This window comes from Somniosus microcephalus, chromosome 6 (genome assembly GCF_052327205.1).
Source record: "Somniosus microcephalus isolate GS21.2 chromosome 6, FLI_Smic_1.0, whole genome shotgun sequence".
Taxonomy (NCBI): Eukaryota; Metazoa; Chordata; class Chondrichthyes; order Squaliformes; family Somniosidae; genus Somniosus; species Somniosus microcephalus.
Genome location: NC_140992.1, coordinates 115,731,545 through 115,751,647, shown reverse-complemented (window position 1 = coordinate 115,751,647; position 20,103 = coordinate 115,731,545). Strand labels below are relative to the sequence as shown.

Genomic DNA, 20,103 nt, shown 5'->3' with positions numbered 1-20,103 from the left:
TATTAATTGGACAAATCAAATTGGGCAGGGCTGCCTTGAGGATGAGTTCATTGAGTGTATTAGGGATGGGTTTCTTGAGCAGTATGTAACTGAACCGACCAGGGGGCAAGCAACCTTAGATCTGGTCCTGTGTAACGAGACTGGATTAATTAAAAATGTCCTAGTAAAGGATCCCCTTGGAATGAGTGACCATAACATGGTTGAATTCCTTATTCAATTAGAGGGTGAGAAGGTTGGATCTCAAACAAGCATGCTAAGCTTGAATAAAGGAGACTATGAAGGTATGAGAGCGGAATTGAGTAGAGTGGATTGGGAAAATAGATTAAAGGGTAAGACGATACATGATCAGTGGTGTACATTTAAGGAGTTATTTTACAACTTCCAAAAAATATATATTCCACTGAGAAGAAAAGGGTGTAAAAGAAAAGACAGCCATCCGTGGCTAAGTAAAGAAATTAAGGATAGTATTCGACTAAAAACAAGGGCATATAAGGTAGCCAAATCTAGTGGGAAGATAGAGGATTGGGAAAACTTTAAAAGACAGCAAAAAATAACAAAAAGATTGATTAAGAAAGGGAAGATAGATTATTAAAGTAAATTAGCAAAAAATATAAAAACAGATAGTAAGAGTTTTTATAGTTATATAAAAAGAAAAAGGGTGGCTAAAGTAAATGTTGGTCCCTTAGAGGATGAGACCGGGAAATTAATGGTGGGAAATATGGAGATGGCAAAAACACTGAATGAATATTTTGTATCAGTCTTTACAGTAGAAGACACTAAGAATATCCCAACACTGGACAAACAGGGGGCTAAAGGGGGGGAGGAGCTAAACACGATGAAAATCACTAAGGAAGTGGTACTCGGTAAAATAATGGGACTCAAGGCGGATAAATCACCTGGACCTGATGGCTTACATCCTAGGGTCTTGAGGGAAGTGGCAGTAGGGATTGTGGATGCATTGGTAATAATTTTCCAAAACTCCCTGGACTCGGCAAAGGTCCCGGCAGACTGGAAAACTGCTAATGTAACACCCTTATTTAAAAAGGGCAGTAGACTGAAGGCTGGAAACTATAGACCGGTTAGCCTAACATCTGTGGTAGGTAAAATTTTGGAGTCCATTATTAAGGAGACAGTAACAGGACATTTGGATAATCATAATTTAATAGGACAAAGTCAGCATGGTTTTATGAAGGAGGCGGTCATGTTTGACAAATTTGCTGGAGTTCTTTGAGGAAGTAACATATAGGGTGGATAAAGGGGAACCAGTGGACGTAGTGTATTTAGACTTCCAAAAGGCATGTGACAAGGTGCCACACAAAAGATTATTGCTTAAGATAAAAAATCACGGGATTGGGGGTAATATTCTGGCATGGATAGAGGATTGGCTATCTAACAGAAGGCAGAGAGTTGGGATAAATGGTTCATTCTCAGACTGGCAATCAGTAACTAGTGGTGTTCCGCAGGGGTCAGTGCTGGGTCCCCAACTCTTTACAATCTATATTAACGATTTGGAGGAGGGGACCGAGTGTAACATATCAAAGTTTGCAGATGATACTAAGATGGGAGGGAAAGTAGTGAGTGAGGAGGACATAAAAAACCTGCAAGGGGACATAGACAGGCTAAGTAAGTGGGCAGAGATTTGGCAGATGGAATACAATACTGGAAAGTGGAAGGTTATGCACTTTGGCAGGAAAAATCGTAGAGCAAGTTATTATCTTAATGGCAAGAAACTGGAAAGTACTGAAGTACAAAGGGATCTGGGAGTCCTGGTGCACGAAACTCAAAGGCCTAGAAATTCAGTGGCCTGCGCCACCAGTTTGCGCCCAAAGAGGGCACTCAGGCTTTTGCGCCACTGGCCACACCTACCGCGATATTTAGCGGGGCGCTAATGGCGGCGTTAGCCTGTAGCGCTGCGCCGCCACCGATGACGTCATCGGTGTGCGCAGTGCCCCGCTATCACCCCGATGGCCATATTTGGTCGCGCCCGCCTCCTCAGCGCCGGCCGCAAATAGCGACCGGTACACAGGGGCCTACCTGTGGCGGTAGTGTCACTAGTTAAGGTGGAGGTGCGGCCGGTCGCTTTTTCGGCGCCCGCCTGCCCGCACCTCTGTCCCCAGCCTCCCACACACCCCCCCCGCGGCATTGCCGGCTGTTTCCCGAGAGCCCGGCACTTCTCCTTGGTGCCGGGCTCATTTGCCGGCACTCGCGAGCGGGAATCGCGCTGTTGCAGGCACCTCCCCCTTAACAGTGGGAGGAAGGCCTGCAGTACCGCAGCGTGCCGTGCCGCAGTGTTTGGTGCTGCGGCCCTTAGCGCACCGATATTCAGTTTCAGCACCCCAAGCGGGGCGCGGGAAGCCTCGTTTAGCGGCTCGCTTCCATTTGGGGCACAGAAACTGAATATCCGGATGGCGCAAGTGACTCCACACGCAGCGGTAATTCCGGCGCCCAGGCGAGCTTGGCGCCCCAAACTGAATTTTTAGCCCAAAAGGTTAGTATGCAGGTGCAGCAAGTGATTAAGAAGGCCAATGGAATGTTGGCTTTCATTGCTAGGGGGATTAAATATAAAAATAGGGAGGTATTGCTTCAGTTGTACAAGGTATTGGTGAGACCACACCTGGAATACTGCGTACAGTTTTGGTGTCCATACTTAAGAAAGGACATACTTGCTCTCGAGTCAGTACAAAGAAGGTTCACTCGGTTAATCCCGGGGATGAGGCGATGGACATATGAGGAGAGGTTGAGTAGATTGGGACTCTACTCATTGGAGTTCAGAAGAATGAGAGGCGATCTTATTGAAACATATAAGATTGTGAAGGGGTTGGATCGGGTGGATGCGGGGAGGATGTTACCGATGATGGGTGAAACTAGAACTAGGGGGCATAGTCTTAGAATAAGGGGCTGCTCTTTCAAAACTGAGATGAGGAGGAACTACTTCACTCAGAGGGTGGTAGGTCCATGGAATATGCTGCCCCAAAAAGCTGTAGAAGCTACATCATTACATAAATTTAAAACAGAAATATACAGTTTCCTAGAAGTAAAGGGAATTAAGGGTTACGGGGAGCGGGCAGGAATTTGGACATGAGTCTAGGTTCGGATCGGTCATGGCCCTGTGGGTAGCGGAGCGGGCCCAGGGGCCGTGTAGCCTGATCCTGCTCCTATTTCGTGTGTCTAATTCTGTTAGATTCAGGAGATGGTTCTGTGATAGTGGATTGGCGGTTAGGATCAGATCAGCCATGATCTTATTGAATGGCGGAGCAGGCTCGAGGGGCCGATTGGCCTACTCCTGCTCCTATTTCTTATGTTCTTATGTTCTTATGTTTCCGTAATCCCAACCAAATCATATTCGTTTACCTCTATTTGCGCAGCCAATTCATCCACCTTATTGCGAATGCTCCTCGCATTAAGACACAAAGCCTCCAGGCTTATTTTTTTAACGCTCTTAGACCTATTAGAATTATTATTTACTGTGGCCATGTTTGATTTAAACTGTTGATTTCTCTGACTGCCACTTTTGTTTTTCTCCTTCCTTTCTTTTGCTTTTATCCTTGTTTCCCTTTCCTCTGTCCCCCTGCTCAGGTTCCCAACCCCCTGCCATCTTAGCTTAAACCCTCCCCCACAGCACTAGCAAACACACCCCCTAGGACATCGGTTCCAGCCCTGCCAAGGTGCAAACCGTCCGGTTTGAACAGGTCCCACCTCCCCCAGAACCGGTTCCAATGTCCCAGGAACTTGAATCCCTCCCCCTGGCACCATTCCTCTAGCCACGTATTCATCTGAAATATCCTTCTATTTCTACTCTGACTAGCATGTGGCACTGGTAGCAATCCTGAGGTTACTACCTTTGAGGTCCTATTTTTAAATTTACCTCCTAACTCCCTATATTCAGCTTTCAGGACCTCATCCCAGTTTTTACCTACTGTTAAGTCTGTGTGTTCCAGTTATGGTTAATATGAATCACTGCACACAGACCACAAGAATAACTTTAACAGGTCTTTACTAGTCGAAGGTCAGGGCTGAACTAAAAGATACAAGACGCTATACAGGCTTATATACCCGAGTGGTCACTACCGGTATTACAGTACACAGGGGCTCTTAAAGGTACATACACTACAATTCCTCCCCTTTTAGATAATTAGTACATAACATTTTAAGTAATCATTAATTAACATGTTTACGAGAACAATAATCTACACATTTGCTGCAGTTAATCAATTATAAGTCAGTCTCTCTGGAGGCTTCCTGACTCGGTCAGGATAACGCCTCAGTGGTGTAGTAGTTTTCGGTGGTGTAGTAGGTTCTTTTGGCAAGGTCGATTCAGCTTGAATGCCAGTGTCGGGTTCATCTGGTTCCAGTATCACCGGATCGGAGGTAGATACTATGGGTATCTCTGCTTCATCATTAGGCGTATAGAGTTGTGGTGTAGGTTGTCCCTTTTCGGATGACTCTATGATCTGGTCAGCATGGCGCCTTATTATGCTTTCACCAATGTCCACGGTATACATCAGCGGTCCTAGTCGTGTGCAAATAGTTCCAGGCTGCCATTTCTCGGTACGGTAGTCCCGGGCCAAAACTTGTTGACCTATCTGGAAGGTTCTAGTTGGCCTTTCATTCATGCCTTGAAATTGCTGGTTCTCTACGTCCCTTCTGGTGTTTGGCTTGATCAAATCCAGCCGGCATCTTAGTCTTCTATTGAAAAACATCATGGCGGGAGTTTGGTTTGTAACCACATGTGTTGCATTCCTGTACGCAAACAAGAAGTTATCTACCTTATGTTGTAGATTTATGTCTTCATTACCCATGGCCTTTATGGCCTTCTTGAAGGTCTGGACAAACCTTTCAGCTAATCCATTGGTGGCGGGATGGTATGGGGCGGACGTGTAGTGCTTAACCCCATTGTTTTTTAAGAACTTCCTGAATTCTTCGGACACAAATTGCGGTCCATTATCAGAACAGATCTGTTCCGGCAGCCCAGTCCTGGCAAATATGGTCCTTAATACTGTGATGGTTTTTTCCGTGGTGGTGGAGGACATCTTTATTACCTCCGGCCACTTGGAGTGTGCATCCACCGCGATTAAGAACATTGAGTCCATAAATGGACCAGCAAAGTCGATATGTAACCTTTGCCATGGAGATGAGGGCCACTCCCATGGATGTAGAGGGGCTTGTGGTGGGGCGTTTTGGACCTTCTGGCATCCTAGACAGCCCTTGGTCATTTCTTCGATGTCTCCATCGATACCTGGCCACCACACAAACGCTCTGGCTAGGTTCTTCATTTTCACTCCACCCAGATGCCCCTCGTGAAGCTCCTTTAGCACTTTATACTGGAGTTTGGGTGGAATCACCACTCTGGATCCACACATCAAGGTTCCTCGGCACACTGACAGCTGTTCTCTTCTTTGCGAGAATGCTGGCAACAATGGTTCGCCATGTGCTGGCCATCCCTTCACCGTTAAATCGTAGACTCGTGAGAGAGTCGGGTCATTTCTCGTTTCCTTTTCAATGGTAGAATTTGTTACTGGTAGACATTCCACTGTGGTTGAGTGGAACATCTCCACTGGGTCCTCTGTAGGCGCCTCTTCTACCGTTGGCAATGGTAGGCGCGATAAACCGTCAGCATTCCCATGCTGTTTTGATCCTTTGTATTCTATGTCATATTGGTGTGCCCCTAGGAAAAGGGACCACCTCTGTAGCCTTTGCGCTGTCATAATGGGAACGCCCTTTTTAGGGTTGAATATGGATACCAACGGCTGGTGGTCTGTCAGCAGTGTAAACTTTTGGCCCTGCAGGTAATGATTAAACTTCTTTACTCCCCACACAAGGCTGAGAGCCTCCCTATCTATCTGAGCATAGTTGCGCTCAGCGGAGGTCAATGATCTGGATGCAAATGTGACTGGCCTTTCCAAGACATTTGGCAACTTGTGTGAGAGTACTGCTCCAATACCATAAGGAGAAGCATCACAAGCTAAAGGAATAGGTAGCGTTGGGTTGAAGTGAGCCAACACTTCCTCTGAGGTGATCAATGCCTTGCTTTTGCGAAAGGCCTTCTTACAGTCCTCGCTCCACTTCCATGGTACTTCTTTCTGCAAAAGAGCATTCAGCGGGTGCAGCACCGTGGGTAGATTTGGCAGAAACTTATAGTAATAGTTAATCAACCCTAGGAACGACCTCAACTGGGATACATTTTCCGGAGCGGGAGCCTTCACAACAGCTTCGATCTTGTCAGGTGACTTGTGCAGCCCCTCCTGGTCAATGACATGACCACAGTACGAGATCCGTTTCTGAAAGAACTCACATTTCTGGCGATTAACTCGAAGTCCATATTCCTTCAATCTGGTGAGCACCAGTTTCAAATTTGTAAGGTGTTCCTCATCGTCATCTCCTGTAATCAGGATATCGTCCAAGTAACATTGAGTGCTTGGAATTCCCTGTAATATCTGCTCCATGGCCCTCTGCCAAATTGCTGGAGCCGAAGCCACTCCAAAAACCAGTCTATTATATCGATACAAGCCTCTGTGCGTGTTGATTGTGAGATACTGGCGCGACTCTTCCTCAACTTCCATCTGTAAGTACGCTTGCGCCAGGTCTATCTTGGTGAAGTGTTTCCCGCCAGACAATGAAGCAAAGATATCCTCAATCCGCGGAAGCGGATATTGCACCGTGTGACGCACCGGATTAACTGTGATCTTGAAGTCTCCACAGATGCGGACCTTCCCCGGTTCCCCTGGCTTGTTACTCGATGAACGCTTCATGACGGGAACAATGGGCGTGGCCCACTCACTCCAGTCCACCTTAGACAGTACTCCTGAACATTCTAGCCCTTCCAGCTCAGCTTCCACAGCAGGTCGTATCGCATAAGGTACCGGTCTGGCTTTGAAAAATTTTGGGTTTGCATGTTCTGCAATCTTGATTTTTGCCTTAATTCCTCTCAGTGTTCCCAGTCCCTGTTGGAACACCTCTTTAGCCTCATCCAATATTCTGGACAATCGTTCAGGTTTGACATCTTTTTTTCCGGAATCTACCGTTATTGCTTTTAGGGAGTGCCAGTCCATATTTATTTTCCTGATCCACTCCCGTCCCAGAAGTGGTGGACCTCCCTCAGGTAGTACATATAAGTCCATTCCTTGGTGTTCTTTGCCCTTGTGTATCACCTTGACTTTTATCTTTCCGATGGGGTATACTCTTTGCCCCGTGTATGTCTGCAATACTATCTCCGTATCCCGTAGGGGAATATGTGTGAATAACCTTTTGTAATCTTGCTTATTCATGACCGTCAATGCCGATCCGGTGTCCAATTCCATCTTCACTTGGACTCCTGCTATCTGCAGTGTGACCCAGATAGTTTGTAGGTCAGCTTCCTTACTCACATTGTGAATTCTCAGACTACCCAGTTCCTTGCTGTTGGAGTCTGAATCCGAATTCTGTTCATCCGAACTCTTCTCAGCCACCTTATGTACCTTTCTGCACTTTTCCTGCGGTGACTTTTTGTTGCTGGTCTTCTTTCCTGACCGGTATACTTTAGCTATGTGACCAAGCTTGCCACATTTTCTACATTTCTGGTTTTTAAACCAGCATTGGTTCTGATCGTGTGTTGTCTTTCCACAACAATAACATTTTGTTGTACCCAAAGCCATTTGATCTACGCTGAGTACCGCTGCCTTCAGCTGCATTTCCGCAGTGCCTCTTGCTGCGGCTTCGTGCGATGCTGCAATAGTGACAGCCTTATCAAGTGTAAGATCATTCTCTTCAAGCAGCCGCTTTTGTGTTCCTTCTTTCGACAATCCACACACGAATTTGTCTCTCAGTGCCTCTGTCAGTCTTTCCCCAAACTGACAGTATTTCGCTAGCTTACGCAGTTCAATTAAATACTCCGCGTTGCTTTCCTCTTTCAGTTGCGTTCTCGCATAAAATTTAAATCGTTCCGCTAACATCAGCGGTGTGGGGTTCAAATGATTTCTCAGGACAGCAACAATATTAGCGAAAGCCTGATCCGCTGGTTTAGCTGGTGATAGAAGATGCTTCAATAGCCCGTATGTCTTCGCACCCATTGAGTTTAGTAAGGTTAGTGCTTTATCTTCATCGGATATTTTATTTGCCTTACAATAAATCTCTATGCGTTCTACATACGTGGCCCAATCTTCAACATCGGGATCGAAATCGTTGATGTTACCACGCTTAGGCATCCTCGCAATCTTCTTGAGAAACAAAAATAAATTTTTCTTTAATTTTTTTTTTTAAATGGCGGTTTCCCGCGCTTGTCTTCTTCCCCCGCCTACGAAAATGGCGGCTTCCCGCGTTTGCCTTTCTCCCCCCGCTGGCTGTAATGGCGATTGCCATATTGCTGCGTTCGTCCTCCCCAGCGGTTCTCAAATCGTGCCTCCCAGCCCCTCTTGCAGTCCGGTCCTTTCCCCCGGCTGCGGCTGAGTTCTCCGCGGTTTTTTTTTTTTTTTTTAATTTTCTCCCGCGCCTTACGCTGTCCCGGTCGCTGCGCCTCGCGGCCTCGGTAGCTGCCCGGCCTTTTTCACCGGTCGCGGTCGAGCTCTCTCTCGACGCTGTTGCGTCTCCCAGCCCGCTTGCAGCCCGGTCTTTTACATCGGCTGCGTTTGCATTCACCGCAGCTCCCGTGCCTTACGCTGCCCCAGTCTCAGCGCCTCTGGCCCCGACTTCTGTCCGGCTCTTTTCCCCGGCCGTGGTCGAGTTCTCCGCCCTTATATCCTCCGTTTTTCCCTCCCCTACTTCACAGCCAACGTGGCCAACTTGCTGCTCGTCACTGATCGGCTTACCCACCACCGTGATAGAAGGGATGATCACTGCCTGTTGCTGATGGAAGGCTTCGTGACAGGATTCTTCCTTGCTCTTCAGACCCGAGTCTTTTCTCAGCAGGATGATGAGGGTGGATGCCTCTTCTCGACGCCCGTTAAACTGCCTTGGATATGTCTCTGCTGCAGGGTAAGATCGTACTCATCGCCACTGTTAAGTCTGTGTGTTCCAGTTATGGTTAATATGAATCACTGCACACAGACCACAAGAATAACTTTAACAGGTCTTTACTAGTCGAAGGTCAGGGCTGAACTAAAAGATACAAGACGCTACAGAGGCTTATATACCCGAGTGGTCACTACCGGTATTACAGTACACAGGGGCTCTTAAAGGTACATACACTACACCTACATCTTGGTACCTATATGCACCACGACAACTGGCTGTTCACCCTCCCCTTCCAAAATGTTCTGCAGCCGCTCCGATACATCTTTGACCCTTGCACCAGGGAGGTAACACATCATCCTGGAGTCTCATTTGCGGTCGCAGAAACGCCTATCTATTCCCCTTACAATAGAATCCCCTATTGCTATAGCTCTACCCCTCTTTTTCCTCCCGTCCTGTGCAGCAGAGCCACCCCTGGTGCCAGGAAGCTAGCTGCTGCTGCCTTCCTCTGATAAGCCATCCCCCCAACAGTACTCAAAGTGGTGTATCTGTTTGAGAGGGGGATGTCCACAGGGGACCCCTGCACTACCTGCCTGCACCTAGTACTCTGCCTGTTGGTCACCCATTCCCTTCCTGCCTGTCCAACCTCTACCTGTGGTGTGTCCAACTCACTAAACGTGCTATTCACCATGTCCTCAGCATCGTGAACGCTCCAGTATGTATCCAATCACAGCTCCAGCGCCACAATGCAGTCTGTCAGTAGCTGCAGCTGGATACACTTCCTGCCCACGTAGTTGTCAGGGACACAGGAAGTGTCCCTGAGTTCCCACATAGCGCAGGAGGAGCATACCATGTGGCCGGGCTGTCCTGTCATGACTTACCCTTTAATTAATTGAAAGTAAATTAAATCAATCAATCCCACCAATTACACTACAGTTAAAAGGTTTACCAACAGTCCCCGTTACACCAGAGAGACCTTAGTAACTATAAACCACAGAGTTAACGTTTAAAAAGAGAGAAATACTCACCAACCAATCACCTACCTGCTTTCTGGTGACATCACACTTCAATTACTTTTTACTTCTCTCCCTCCCTCTGAGCTCGGAGACTGCAGATTAGTACACCTCACCTGGTCTCGGAGCTGTTTTCCCAGTTTCACTTTAACAGGATGTAAGCTCCTGGACACCAGGAGCACCCAAGCATTAGCACCCCTGCAGTCACTGCACTGGACAGCTACAGTCATCCCTGTGCTTGTTTCCATTGAGGCTCCATGCGACAGTGGAACCTTGCAAAAATACACTGCAACTGTCAGTACCAACGACTCACGGCATCTCTAGTAACTATTCAAGGAGAGGTCCCTCAGAATCTGCAATGTTGGAAGTCCATCCTGCGAAGGGGACAGTTCAGCCCCAGTGTGGAGATCCAACTCAGACCCAGTGTGGAGATACAGTCCAATCCCAGTGTGGTGATGCAACTCAGTCCCAGTGTGGAGATACAACTCAATCCCAGTGTGGAGATACAACTCAGTCCCAGTGTGGAGATACAACTCAGTCCCAGTGTGGAGTTACAAATCAGTCCCAATGTGGAGATACAGCCTAATCACAGAGAGGGGATACAGCCCAGTCCCAGTATGGAGATACAGCCTAGTCCCACTGTGGAGATACTGCCCAATTCCAGTGTGGAGATACAGCCCAGTCCCAGTGTGGAGATACAGCCCAGTCCCAGTGTGGAGATACAGCCCAGACCCAGTGTGGAGATAGAACCCAGTCCCAGTGTGGAGATAGAGACCAGTCCCAGTGTGGAGATACAGCCCAGTCCCAGTGTGGAGACACAGTCCAGTCCCAGTGTGGAGATACAGCTTAGTCCCAGTGTGGAGATAGAGACCAGTCCCAGTGTGGAGATACAGCCCAGTCCCAGTGTGGAGATACAGCCCAGTCCCAGTGTGGAGATACAGCTCAGTCCCAGTGTGGAGATACAGCCCAATCCCAGTGTGGAGATACAGCCCAGTCCCAGTGTGGAGATACAGCCCAGTCCCAGTGTGGAGATACAGCCCAGTCCCAGTGTGGAGGTACAGCCCAGCGCCAGTGTGGAGATACAGCCCAGTCCCAGTGTGGAGATACAGCCCAGTCCCAGTGTGGAGATACAGCCCAGCACCAGTGTGGAGATACAGCCCAGTCCCAGTGTGGAGATACAGCCCAGTCCCAGTGTGGAGATACAGCCCAGTCCCAGTGTGGAGATACAGCCCAGTGCCAGTGTGGAGATACAGCCCAGTGCCAGTGTGGAGATACAGCCCAGTCCCAGTGTGGAGATACAGCCCAGTCCCAGTGTGCAGATGCAGCCCAGTCCCAGTGTGGAGATACAGCCCAGTGCCAGTGTGGAGATACAGCCCAGAGCCAGTGTGGAGATACAGCCCAGTCCCAGTGTGGAGATACAGCTTAGTACCAGTGTGGAGCTACAGCCCAGTCCCAGTGTGGAGATACAGCCCAGTCCCAGTGTGGAGATACAGCCCAGTCGCAGTGTGGAGATACAGCCCAGTGCCAGTGTAGAGATACAGCCCAGTCCCAGTGTGGAGATACAGCCCAGTCCCAGTGTGCAGATACAGCCCAGTCCCAGTGTGGAGATACAGCCCAGTCCCAGTGTGGAGATACAGCTTAGTCCCAGTGTGGAGCTACAGGCCAGTCCCAGTGTGGAGATACAGCTCAGTCCGAGTGTGGAGATACAACCCAGTCCCAGTGTGGAGATACAGCCCAGTCCCAGTGTGGAGATACAGCCCAGTCCCAGTGTGGAGATACAGCCCAGTCCCAGTGTGGAGATACAGCCCAGCGCCAGTGTGGAGATACAGCCCAGTCCCAGTGTGCAGATACAGCCCAGTCCCAGTGTGGAGATACAGCCCAGTCCCAGTGTGGAGATACAGCCCAGTCCCAGTGTGGAGATACAGCTTAGTCCCAGTGTGGAGATAGAGACCAGTCCCAGTGTGGAGATACAGCCCAGTCCCAGTGTGGAGATACAGCCCAGTCCCAGTGTGGAGATACAGCTCAGTCCCAGTGTGGAGATACAGCCCAATCCCAGTGTGGAGATACAGCCCAGTCCCAGTGTGGAGATACAGCCCAGTCCCAGTGTGGAGATACAGCCCAGTCCCAGTGTGGAGGTACAGCCCAGCGCCAGTGTGGAGATACAGCCCAGTCCCAGTATGGAGGTACAGCCCAGTCCCAGCGTGGAGATACAGCCCAGCACCAGTGTGGAGATCAGCCCAGTCCCAGTGTGGAGATACAGCCCAGTCCCAGTGTGGAGATACAGCCCAGTCCCAGTGTGCAGATACAGCCCAGTCCCAGTGTGGAGATACATCCCAGTGCCAGTGTGGAGATACAGCCCAGTGCCAGTGTGGAGATACAGCCCAGTCCCAGTGTGGAGATACAGCTTAGTACCAGTGTGGAGCTACAGCCCAGTCCCAGTGTGGAGATACAGCCCAGTCCCAGTGTGGAGATACAGCCCAGTCCCAGTGTGGAGATACAGCCCAGTGCCAGTGTAGAGATACAGCCCAGTCCCAGTGTGGAGATACAGCCCAGTCCCAGTGTGCAGATACAGCCCAGTCCCAGTGTGGAGATACAGCCCAGTCCCAGTGTGGAGATACAGCTTAGTCCCAGTGTGGAGCTACAGACCAGTCCCAGTGTGGAGATACAGCTCAGTCCCAGTGTGGAGATACAACCCAGTCCCAGTGTGGAGATACAGCCCAGTCCCAGTGTGGAGATACAGCCCAGTCCCAGTGTGGAGATACAGCCCAGTCCCAGTGTGGAGATACAGCCCAGCGCCAGTGTGGAGATACAGCCCAGTCCCAGTGTGGAGATACAGCCCAGTCCCAGTGTGGAGATACAGCCCAGTCCCAGTGTGGAGATACAGCCCAGTGCCAGTGTAGAGATACAGCCCAGTCCCAGTGTGGAGATACAGCCCAGTCCCAGTGTGCAGATACAGCCCAGTCCCAGTGTGGAGATACAGCCCAGTCCCAGTGTGGAGATACAGCTTAGTCCCAGTGTGGAGCTACAGACCAGTCCCAGTGTGGAGATTCAGCTCAGTCCCAGTGTGGAGATACAACCCAGTCCCAGTGTGGAGATACAGCCCAGTCCTAGTGTGGAGATACAGCTCAGTCCCAGTGTGGAGATACAGCCCAGTCCCAGTGTAGAGGCACAGCTTAGTCCCAGGGTGGAGATACAGACCAGTCCCAGTGTGGAGATACAGCCCAGTCCCAGTGTGGAGATACAGCCCAGTCCCAGTGTGGAGATACAACCCAGTCCCAGTGTGGAGATACAGCCCAGTCCCAGTGTGGAGATACAGCTCAGTCCCAGTGTGGAGATACAGCCCAGTCCCAGCGTGGCGATACAGCCCTGTCCCAGCGTGGAGATACAGCCCAGTCCCAGTGTGGAGATACAGCCCAGTCCCAGTGTGGAGATACAGCCCAATCCCAGTGTGGAGACACAGCTTAGTCCCAGTGTGGAGATACAGACCAGTCCCAGTGTGGAGATACAACTCAATCCCAGTGTGGAGATACAACTCAGTCCCAGTGTGGAGATACAGTCCAGTCCCAGCGTGGAGATACAGCCCAGTCCCAGTGTGGAGATACAGCCCAGTCCCAGTGTGGAGATACAGCCCAGTGCAAGTGTGGAGATACAGCCCAGTGCCAGTGTGGAGATACAGCCCAGTCCCAGTGTGGAGATACAGCCCAGTGCCAGTGTGGAGATACAGCCCAGTGCCAGTGTGGAGATACAGCCCAGTGCCAGTGTGGAGATACAGCCCAGTCCCAGTGTGGAGATACAGCCCAGTGCCAGTGTGGAGATACAGCCCAGTCCCAGTGTGGAGATACAGCCCAGTCCCAGTGTGGAGATACAGCCCAGTGCCAGTGTGGAGATACAGCCCAGTCCCAGTGTGGAGATACAGGCCAGTCCCAGTGTGGAGATACAGCCCAGCTGAAGTATCTGCTTCAAGTCTACACACTTCATTACAATTCCTATAAATATTTAGGACAAAAATGCAACTTCCGAAACTCACATGGCTCTGTAAGCGCCGCTGAATCCCTGCAGGGTGCAAGATTCTCTGTAGATGAAAATACATAGAATGTATAAAGGATTAACATTTCCTTGGATTGGACAGATGGGCGAGAACTTCTGATCCTCTTTGGAGCAAATGATCGGTGACCTGGCAGCAGAGGGTTTGGAAAATGGGCCAAAACCCGTCTCTGGAAAATCCCAGGGTACAGGCGCCAGGTGGTGTCGGGTTTTGGAGATGTGTTGGGGAGGGAGGGGTTTTCCAACCCTGCCTCCCGCCCCCCACCACCACCACCCCCTCACCCTGCCCATGGGATCCTGCCTGATACACCCCTGGTAACAGGCAGGGTTACGTAGGCCTGCAGGAAGCAGACGTGCTACAACTGAGCCAAGACTGGCACTTGTTCTTGCCCCTCTGTAACATCGCAGTGTCCTGTCAGTGTCCTCCATGGCCATGGAGACGCTGGGGAATTTGCTGGCTTTGGAGGGCAACTAATCAGTCACTTGGTCCATTTGTGCCCAGCTGCGCGGCTGATGGTACAGATGTCGCAGCCAGAAATGACCCTGTAGTGTAGAGGTTAAAGGGCAGCGGTGACCATAACAGCCGCCACCGTGGCGGTGCATAAGGCGGAAGCAGGATGAGCAGTCGCTGCAGCTGTAGCTGTGCGATCACGCCCTTTGTGAACAAAGCCTCGGTCACAATCGCTGCTGCTTTGGCCAATTCCAAGTAGAAGCTCTTCTGCCCGGGCACTGTGGTCCCTTCAGGTAGGTGCCAGGTGTCCGCGGCGCAGCCCGGGCACCCCTCCACTGCTGCTGCTCTCCTTCCAAACAGCAAAAGGGAGAGGGGGGTTTCCAATGGGAAATCCACCGTGCCCTGTCCGAAAAGCGGGAGAAGGGTAACGGGCAGCCTTCGAGCAAATGGCACAAAAGCAGATGGTAAAGCAGGTAGCAATGGGGGTTTAAAAAACTAACACAAGCCCAGTTAAAGATTTGAGCAGTAAGTGCATAGCTTGTCCCTTTGATCTGACTTCGGCCCTCAGGGTAGCTCCAGGCATTGCTGGAAGCCAGTTTTATACAGGCGTGCTGCAGACCCAATGTCGATGAGGCGTATGACCACCGCCTCATTTACATGTGCCAGAAATGCCGGCAGAATGTTGGGCGACTGTGGAGGGGGAGGGGGGATCTAGCGGAGCCGTCGTCTGTCCAATCACTCTCCAAGATCGGGCGGAACGTGGTGGGAAATCTAGACTGTTAATGTTCATGAGCACAGGGGCGTACAGATACCTACCTGTGTTGTAATACTCGGTCATGACTGGTACCAGGCCGCACTTCCCTGCAGCAATTACTCTTGAACTGTGAAGAACGACAGCATCAGCTTCAGCCAGCTGCAAAACAAAAGACTCTGTTAGCAAACCGACCTCCCAAAGGTTACATGCTGCTAATTGCAACCTGTTCAGCCTGTTTGTCACATGCTGCTGAACTTGCTGTCGGTCTCTCCTCAGTTTGGGAACATGATATGAACACTCCTCTGTGCCTCTCTACCGATCTTCTTCCACTGATTCCAACTGAGGGCTCTTGCTCTGACAGAGACAGCCGTGGAATAACTTCTGGTGGAATTCTGGCCCCTGACAAACACCCCATGATGGCCCTCCACTGTGTTAAGTCTGTGAATTATTTAGTTAATTAAGACACAGACTAATGAGTAACAATAAAAACAGGTCTTTACTGGTTGGAGGTAGGGACTATACTGAATACAAGATTACTGCACAGTGCTTATATACCGGTGTGTTCACCCCCGGTATTACGTCTACAGCAACCTGAGAAAGTAGTACATCTCTTAAGGTGGAACAGGCTTAAGCTCTCTTAAGGTGGAACAGGTTACATACACAACACTCCTCCCTTCTTAGCTTTATAGTCATCCCCCCATTTAACATAACGTAATAACATATATACATAGATACATAGATACATAGAAGATAGGAGCAGGAGTAGGCCATTCGGCCCTTCGTGCCTGCTCCGCCATTTAATGAGATCATGGCTGATCCTTTAATTCAGTATCCCGTCCCCGCCTTCTCTCCGTAACCCTTAACCCCTTTTGCCCGTAGAAATATATCTAATTCCCTCTTAAATATATTTAATGAGCTGGCGTACACTGCCCTCTGTGGCAATGAGTTCCACAGGTTCACCACTCTCTGAGTGAAGAAATTCCCCCTCATCTCTGTCCTAAATGGTTTAGCCCTTATCCTTAAATTATGTCCTCTAGTTCTGTTTTCACCCGCCAAGGGAAACATTCCTTCTGCATCCAGTCTGTCTAGACCTGTCAGAATTTTATACACTTCTATGAGGTCCCCTCTCAATCTTCTAAACTCCAGTGTGTACATCCCTAAACTACATAGTCTCTCCTCATAGGTCATTCCCGCCATTCCTGGTATCAGCCTGGTGAATCGCCGCTGCACCCCCTCCATGGCAAGAACATCCTTCCTCAGATGAGGCGACCAAAACTGTACACAGTACTCGAGGTGTGGTCTCACCAGTGCCCTGTACAGCTGCAGCAAGGTATCCCTGTTCCTGTATTCTAACCCTTTTGCTATGAAGGCCAGCATACCGTTTGCCTTCTTGACCGCCTGTTGCACCTGCATGCTCGCCTTCAGTGACTGGTGTACAAGAACACCCAGGTCTCTCTGTACTTCCCCCTCTCCCAATCTATTGCCATTTAAATAATAATTTGCCCTCCCGTTCCTGCACCCAAGGTGGATAACTTCGCACTTGTCCACATTATAGTGCATCTGCCATTTATCCGCCCAATCGCCCAGTCTGTCCAAATCGCTCTGGAGCTTCCTGGTCTCTTCCTCTGAGCCCACCCCACCTCCTAGTTTAGTGTCGTCTGCAAATTTGGAAATGCTGCATCCGACTCCCTGATCCAGGTCATTAATGTAAATTGTGAACAGCTGGGGGCCCAGGACAGATCCCTGTGGTACCCCACTTGTTACTGCCTGCCATTCAGAAAATGAGCCGTTTATTCCAACTCTCTGTTTTCTATCTGACAGCCAGTTCCCTATCCACGCCAAAACTTTCCCCTTTATCCCATGAGCCTCAATTTTCCATGCTAATCTTTTATGTGGGACCTTATCGAAGGCCTTTTGGAAGTCCAGGTACACCACATCTACTGGCTCTCCCCCATCTATTCTACCAGTTACTCCCTCAAAAAATTCCAATAGATTAGTCAAGCACGATTTACCCTTTGTAAATCCATGTTGACTCTGTCCTATCCTGTCCCCATTTGCTAAGTGCTCCGCTATTTCATCCTTAATGATGGACTCCAGCATTTTGCCCACAACTGATGTAAGGCTTACAGGTCTGTAATTACCTGCTTTTTCCCTACCCCCCTTTTTGAATAGTGGGGTAACGTTAGCTACCCTCCAATCCATCGGCACTGTTCCCGAGTCTAATGAATTCTGAAAAATCATCCTTAGTGCATCCGCTATCTCTAGGGCCACCTCCTTCAGTACCCTAGGATGCATGTTATCAGGCCCTGGGGATTTGTCCACCTTCAATCCCTTTAGCTTCCTTAACACCATATCCTTAGAGATATTGATTTGCGTCAGTTCCTCCTTTGCCAATGTCCCTATTTTTCCCGATATCCCAGGGAGGTTTTTTGTGTCTTCCTTCGTAAAGACTGACCCAAAGTATGCATTTAGTTGATCTGCCATTTCCTTATTTCCCATTATATATTCCCCCGTATCTGACTGCAATGGACCAACTTTGGTTTTCACCAGTCTTTTCCTTTTGATATATTTATAAAAGCTTTTGGAGTTAGTTTTTATATTTTCCGCCAGCTTGTTTTCGTAAGCTATTTTGCCCCTCTTGATCATGCCCTTTGCCCTCCTTTGCTCTATCTTAAACTGTTCCCAATCTTCCGCTCTGGCACTTTTTTTGGCTATTTTATACGCCCTATCTTTGGATTTTATGCTGTCTCTAATTTCCCCTGTTATCCACGGTTGAGTCACCTTTTTAGATTTCCTTTTATGCCAGATTGGTATAAACAATTTTTGCAATTTTGTCATTCTATCTTTAAATGTTTGCCATTGTTTATCTACCTCCAGTCCTCTCAGGAACGTTGTCCAATCAGACCTACTCAGTTCCCGTCTCATGGCATCATAATTCCCCTTGTTTAAATTCAGGACCTTAGTCTCTGAGTCAATTTCTTCGCTCTCCATTTCGAGTGAGAAATCGATCATGTTATGATCGCTCTGACCCAAGGGTCCCCGTACAACAAGATTACTGATTAGTCCCTTCTCATTGCACAGTACCCAGTCCAATATAGCCTGTTCCCGAGTTGGTTCCTCGACATATTGATCCAGATAACCATCCCTTAAACACTCAAGGAATTCCTCCTCCTCATTATTTTTACTGATTAGGCTAGTCCAATCTATATGTAAGTTAAAGTCACCTATGATGACAGCTGTGCTCTTATTGCACGCTTCTCTAATTTCCCTCGTGATGCCCTCCCTAACCTCTATTTTACTATTTGGAGGCCTATATACCACTCCTATTAATGTTTTTCGCCCCTCGCTATTTCTTAGCTCCACCCATATAGATTCTGTATTAACTGAGTTAATATCCTTCCTTTCAATTGCATTTATCCCCTCTTTTACTAGCAATGCTACCCCTCCTCCCTTTCTTTTTTGTCGATCCTTCCTAAATACTGAATACCCCTGTATGTTAAGCTCCCAGCCCTGCTCACCCTGCAACCATGTTTCCGTAATCCCAATTAGATCATAATTATTAACCTCTATTTCCACAGCTAATTCATCTACCTTGTTCCTGATGCTTCTCGCATTAAGGTATAAAACCCTCAGGCTTTTTTTATGCTCACATTTTTTATGAATTAGTTTGGCCCTTTGTTTTTTGTTCCTCACCCTTTTACCATTTATTTCTGTCTGCCTTTCACTTTCCTCTATTTCACTACATAGGTTTCTAGCCCTATACATATATAACTTCATGTTTAACGTAACATATCACAGATTCAGTCTCTGCGGAAAACAGTTCACAGATTCAATCTCTGTGGTGTAGTCGGTTCACGTTACTCATTCAATAGTCCTTTCATGGATTTAACAGCTTGAACTTCCGAACTGATTTGGCTCCGTTCGGAGGGACCACGTGTGTGATCTGGTAGAGGTGATAATGGTTCAGATGGGTCATCTTCTGTTTTTACTTTTCCTTTTCTGCTTCTTGGAGACTCTCTGGGCTCCATTGTCAGCTGCCACAGCTGCCAGCTGCATGCGCAGTTCCTCCTTCTCTTCCTCCTGTTTCCGTCGTAGAGCCAGCTTCTCCCGATGTTCCGTAGACTTTTGGTGCTCCTCCATGATTTCTGCACTTTGGGAGTCGAAGTTACAAGCTGGGCAGGACAGGTCATCGTAATATTCGGTGTCGTCCACCAGGTCATGGTAATATTCGGTGTCGTCCTGAGCTAGACCAGTGAGAGGGTCGTCTATTTCCTCCATACCCAGCTGGACGTTAGCCAGCTCTTGTTCCAAATCCAGACATCTTTCCTGAAGAGACTTCTTCATGTGTACCTCTGCATCCAGCTTTTTCTGGGCTTTCAGCAAGTCGTTTACTAGTGACCTCATTTGTGATTTTAATACTTCAACTTCCTTTGGAGATTGATTGATCGGACTATGCAATCCCTCTACCGGAGCAGCTGTTTCAGCGGTCTGTTGTTCTACATTGACGTGAGTCAGCGTACTTTTGGCATCCAATGGCTGCTCTGTTGCAGTCGTTTCAGTCTGTGTCGTCACATCAGCCATCTCAATGACTTTTGAGAGCTCCGAACCCTTTTCCTTTGAAGATTGCAGCTCGTGTTCAAGTTTTTCCCATTTCAGAGTCTTGTCCCTCAGCATATGAAGGAGTTGGCTGACCGTTAACTCTTCTGACACCAGATTATGGCACGCACCTTCAGAACCTGAATCAGCTTTGATTCGTTTGGCCTCCTCGCGCAGATGGTTGGTGTGCTCCTGCTCCATTTTCTCCATCAGTTGCTTCTGTTGCCTTTCCAGATTCTCCCACTCTGTAACAAAGAACTTTTTTATTTCATTCATCTCTTGCTCAAAACGGCGAATCATTTGTTCTAATTGCTGTTGTAGTT

General features: G+C 48.7%; 1 protein-coding gene across 1 annotated transcript in view; it reads right to left on the bottom strand.

Moving 5' to 3' along the window:
• Nucleotides 1-15,356, bottom strand: part of LOC147116020 (serotransferrin-B-like) — a 56,008-nt gene extending 40,652 nt beyond the window's left edge. The window contains exons 1-2 of the mRNA XM_085990731.1: nt 15,247-15,356; nt 13,963-14,007 (exon numbers count right to left, since the gene is read on the bottom strand). Coding sequence (XP_085846857.1) covers nt 13,963-14,007; nt 15,247-15,268 — 67 coding nt within the window. The 5' untranslated portion in view covers nt 15,269-15,356. The remainder of the gene's footprint in view (nt 1-13,962; nt 14,008-15,246) is intronic.
• Between the last annotated feature and the right edge of the window lie 4,747 nt (nt 15,357-20,103).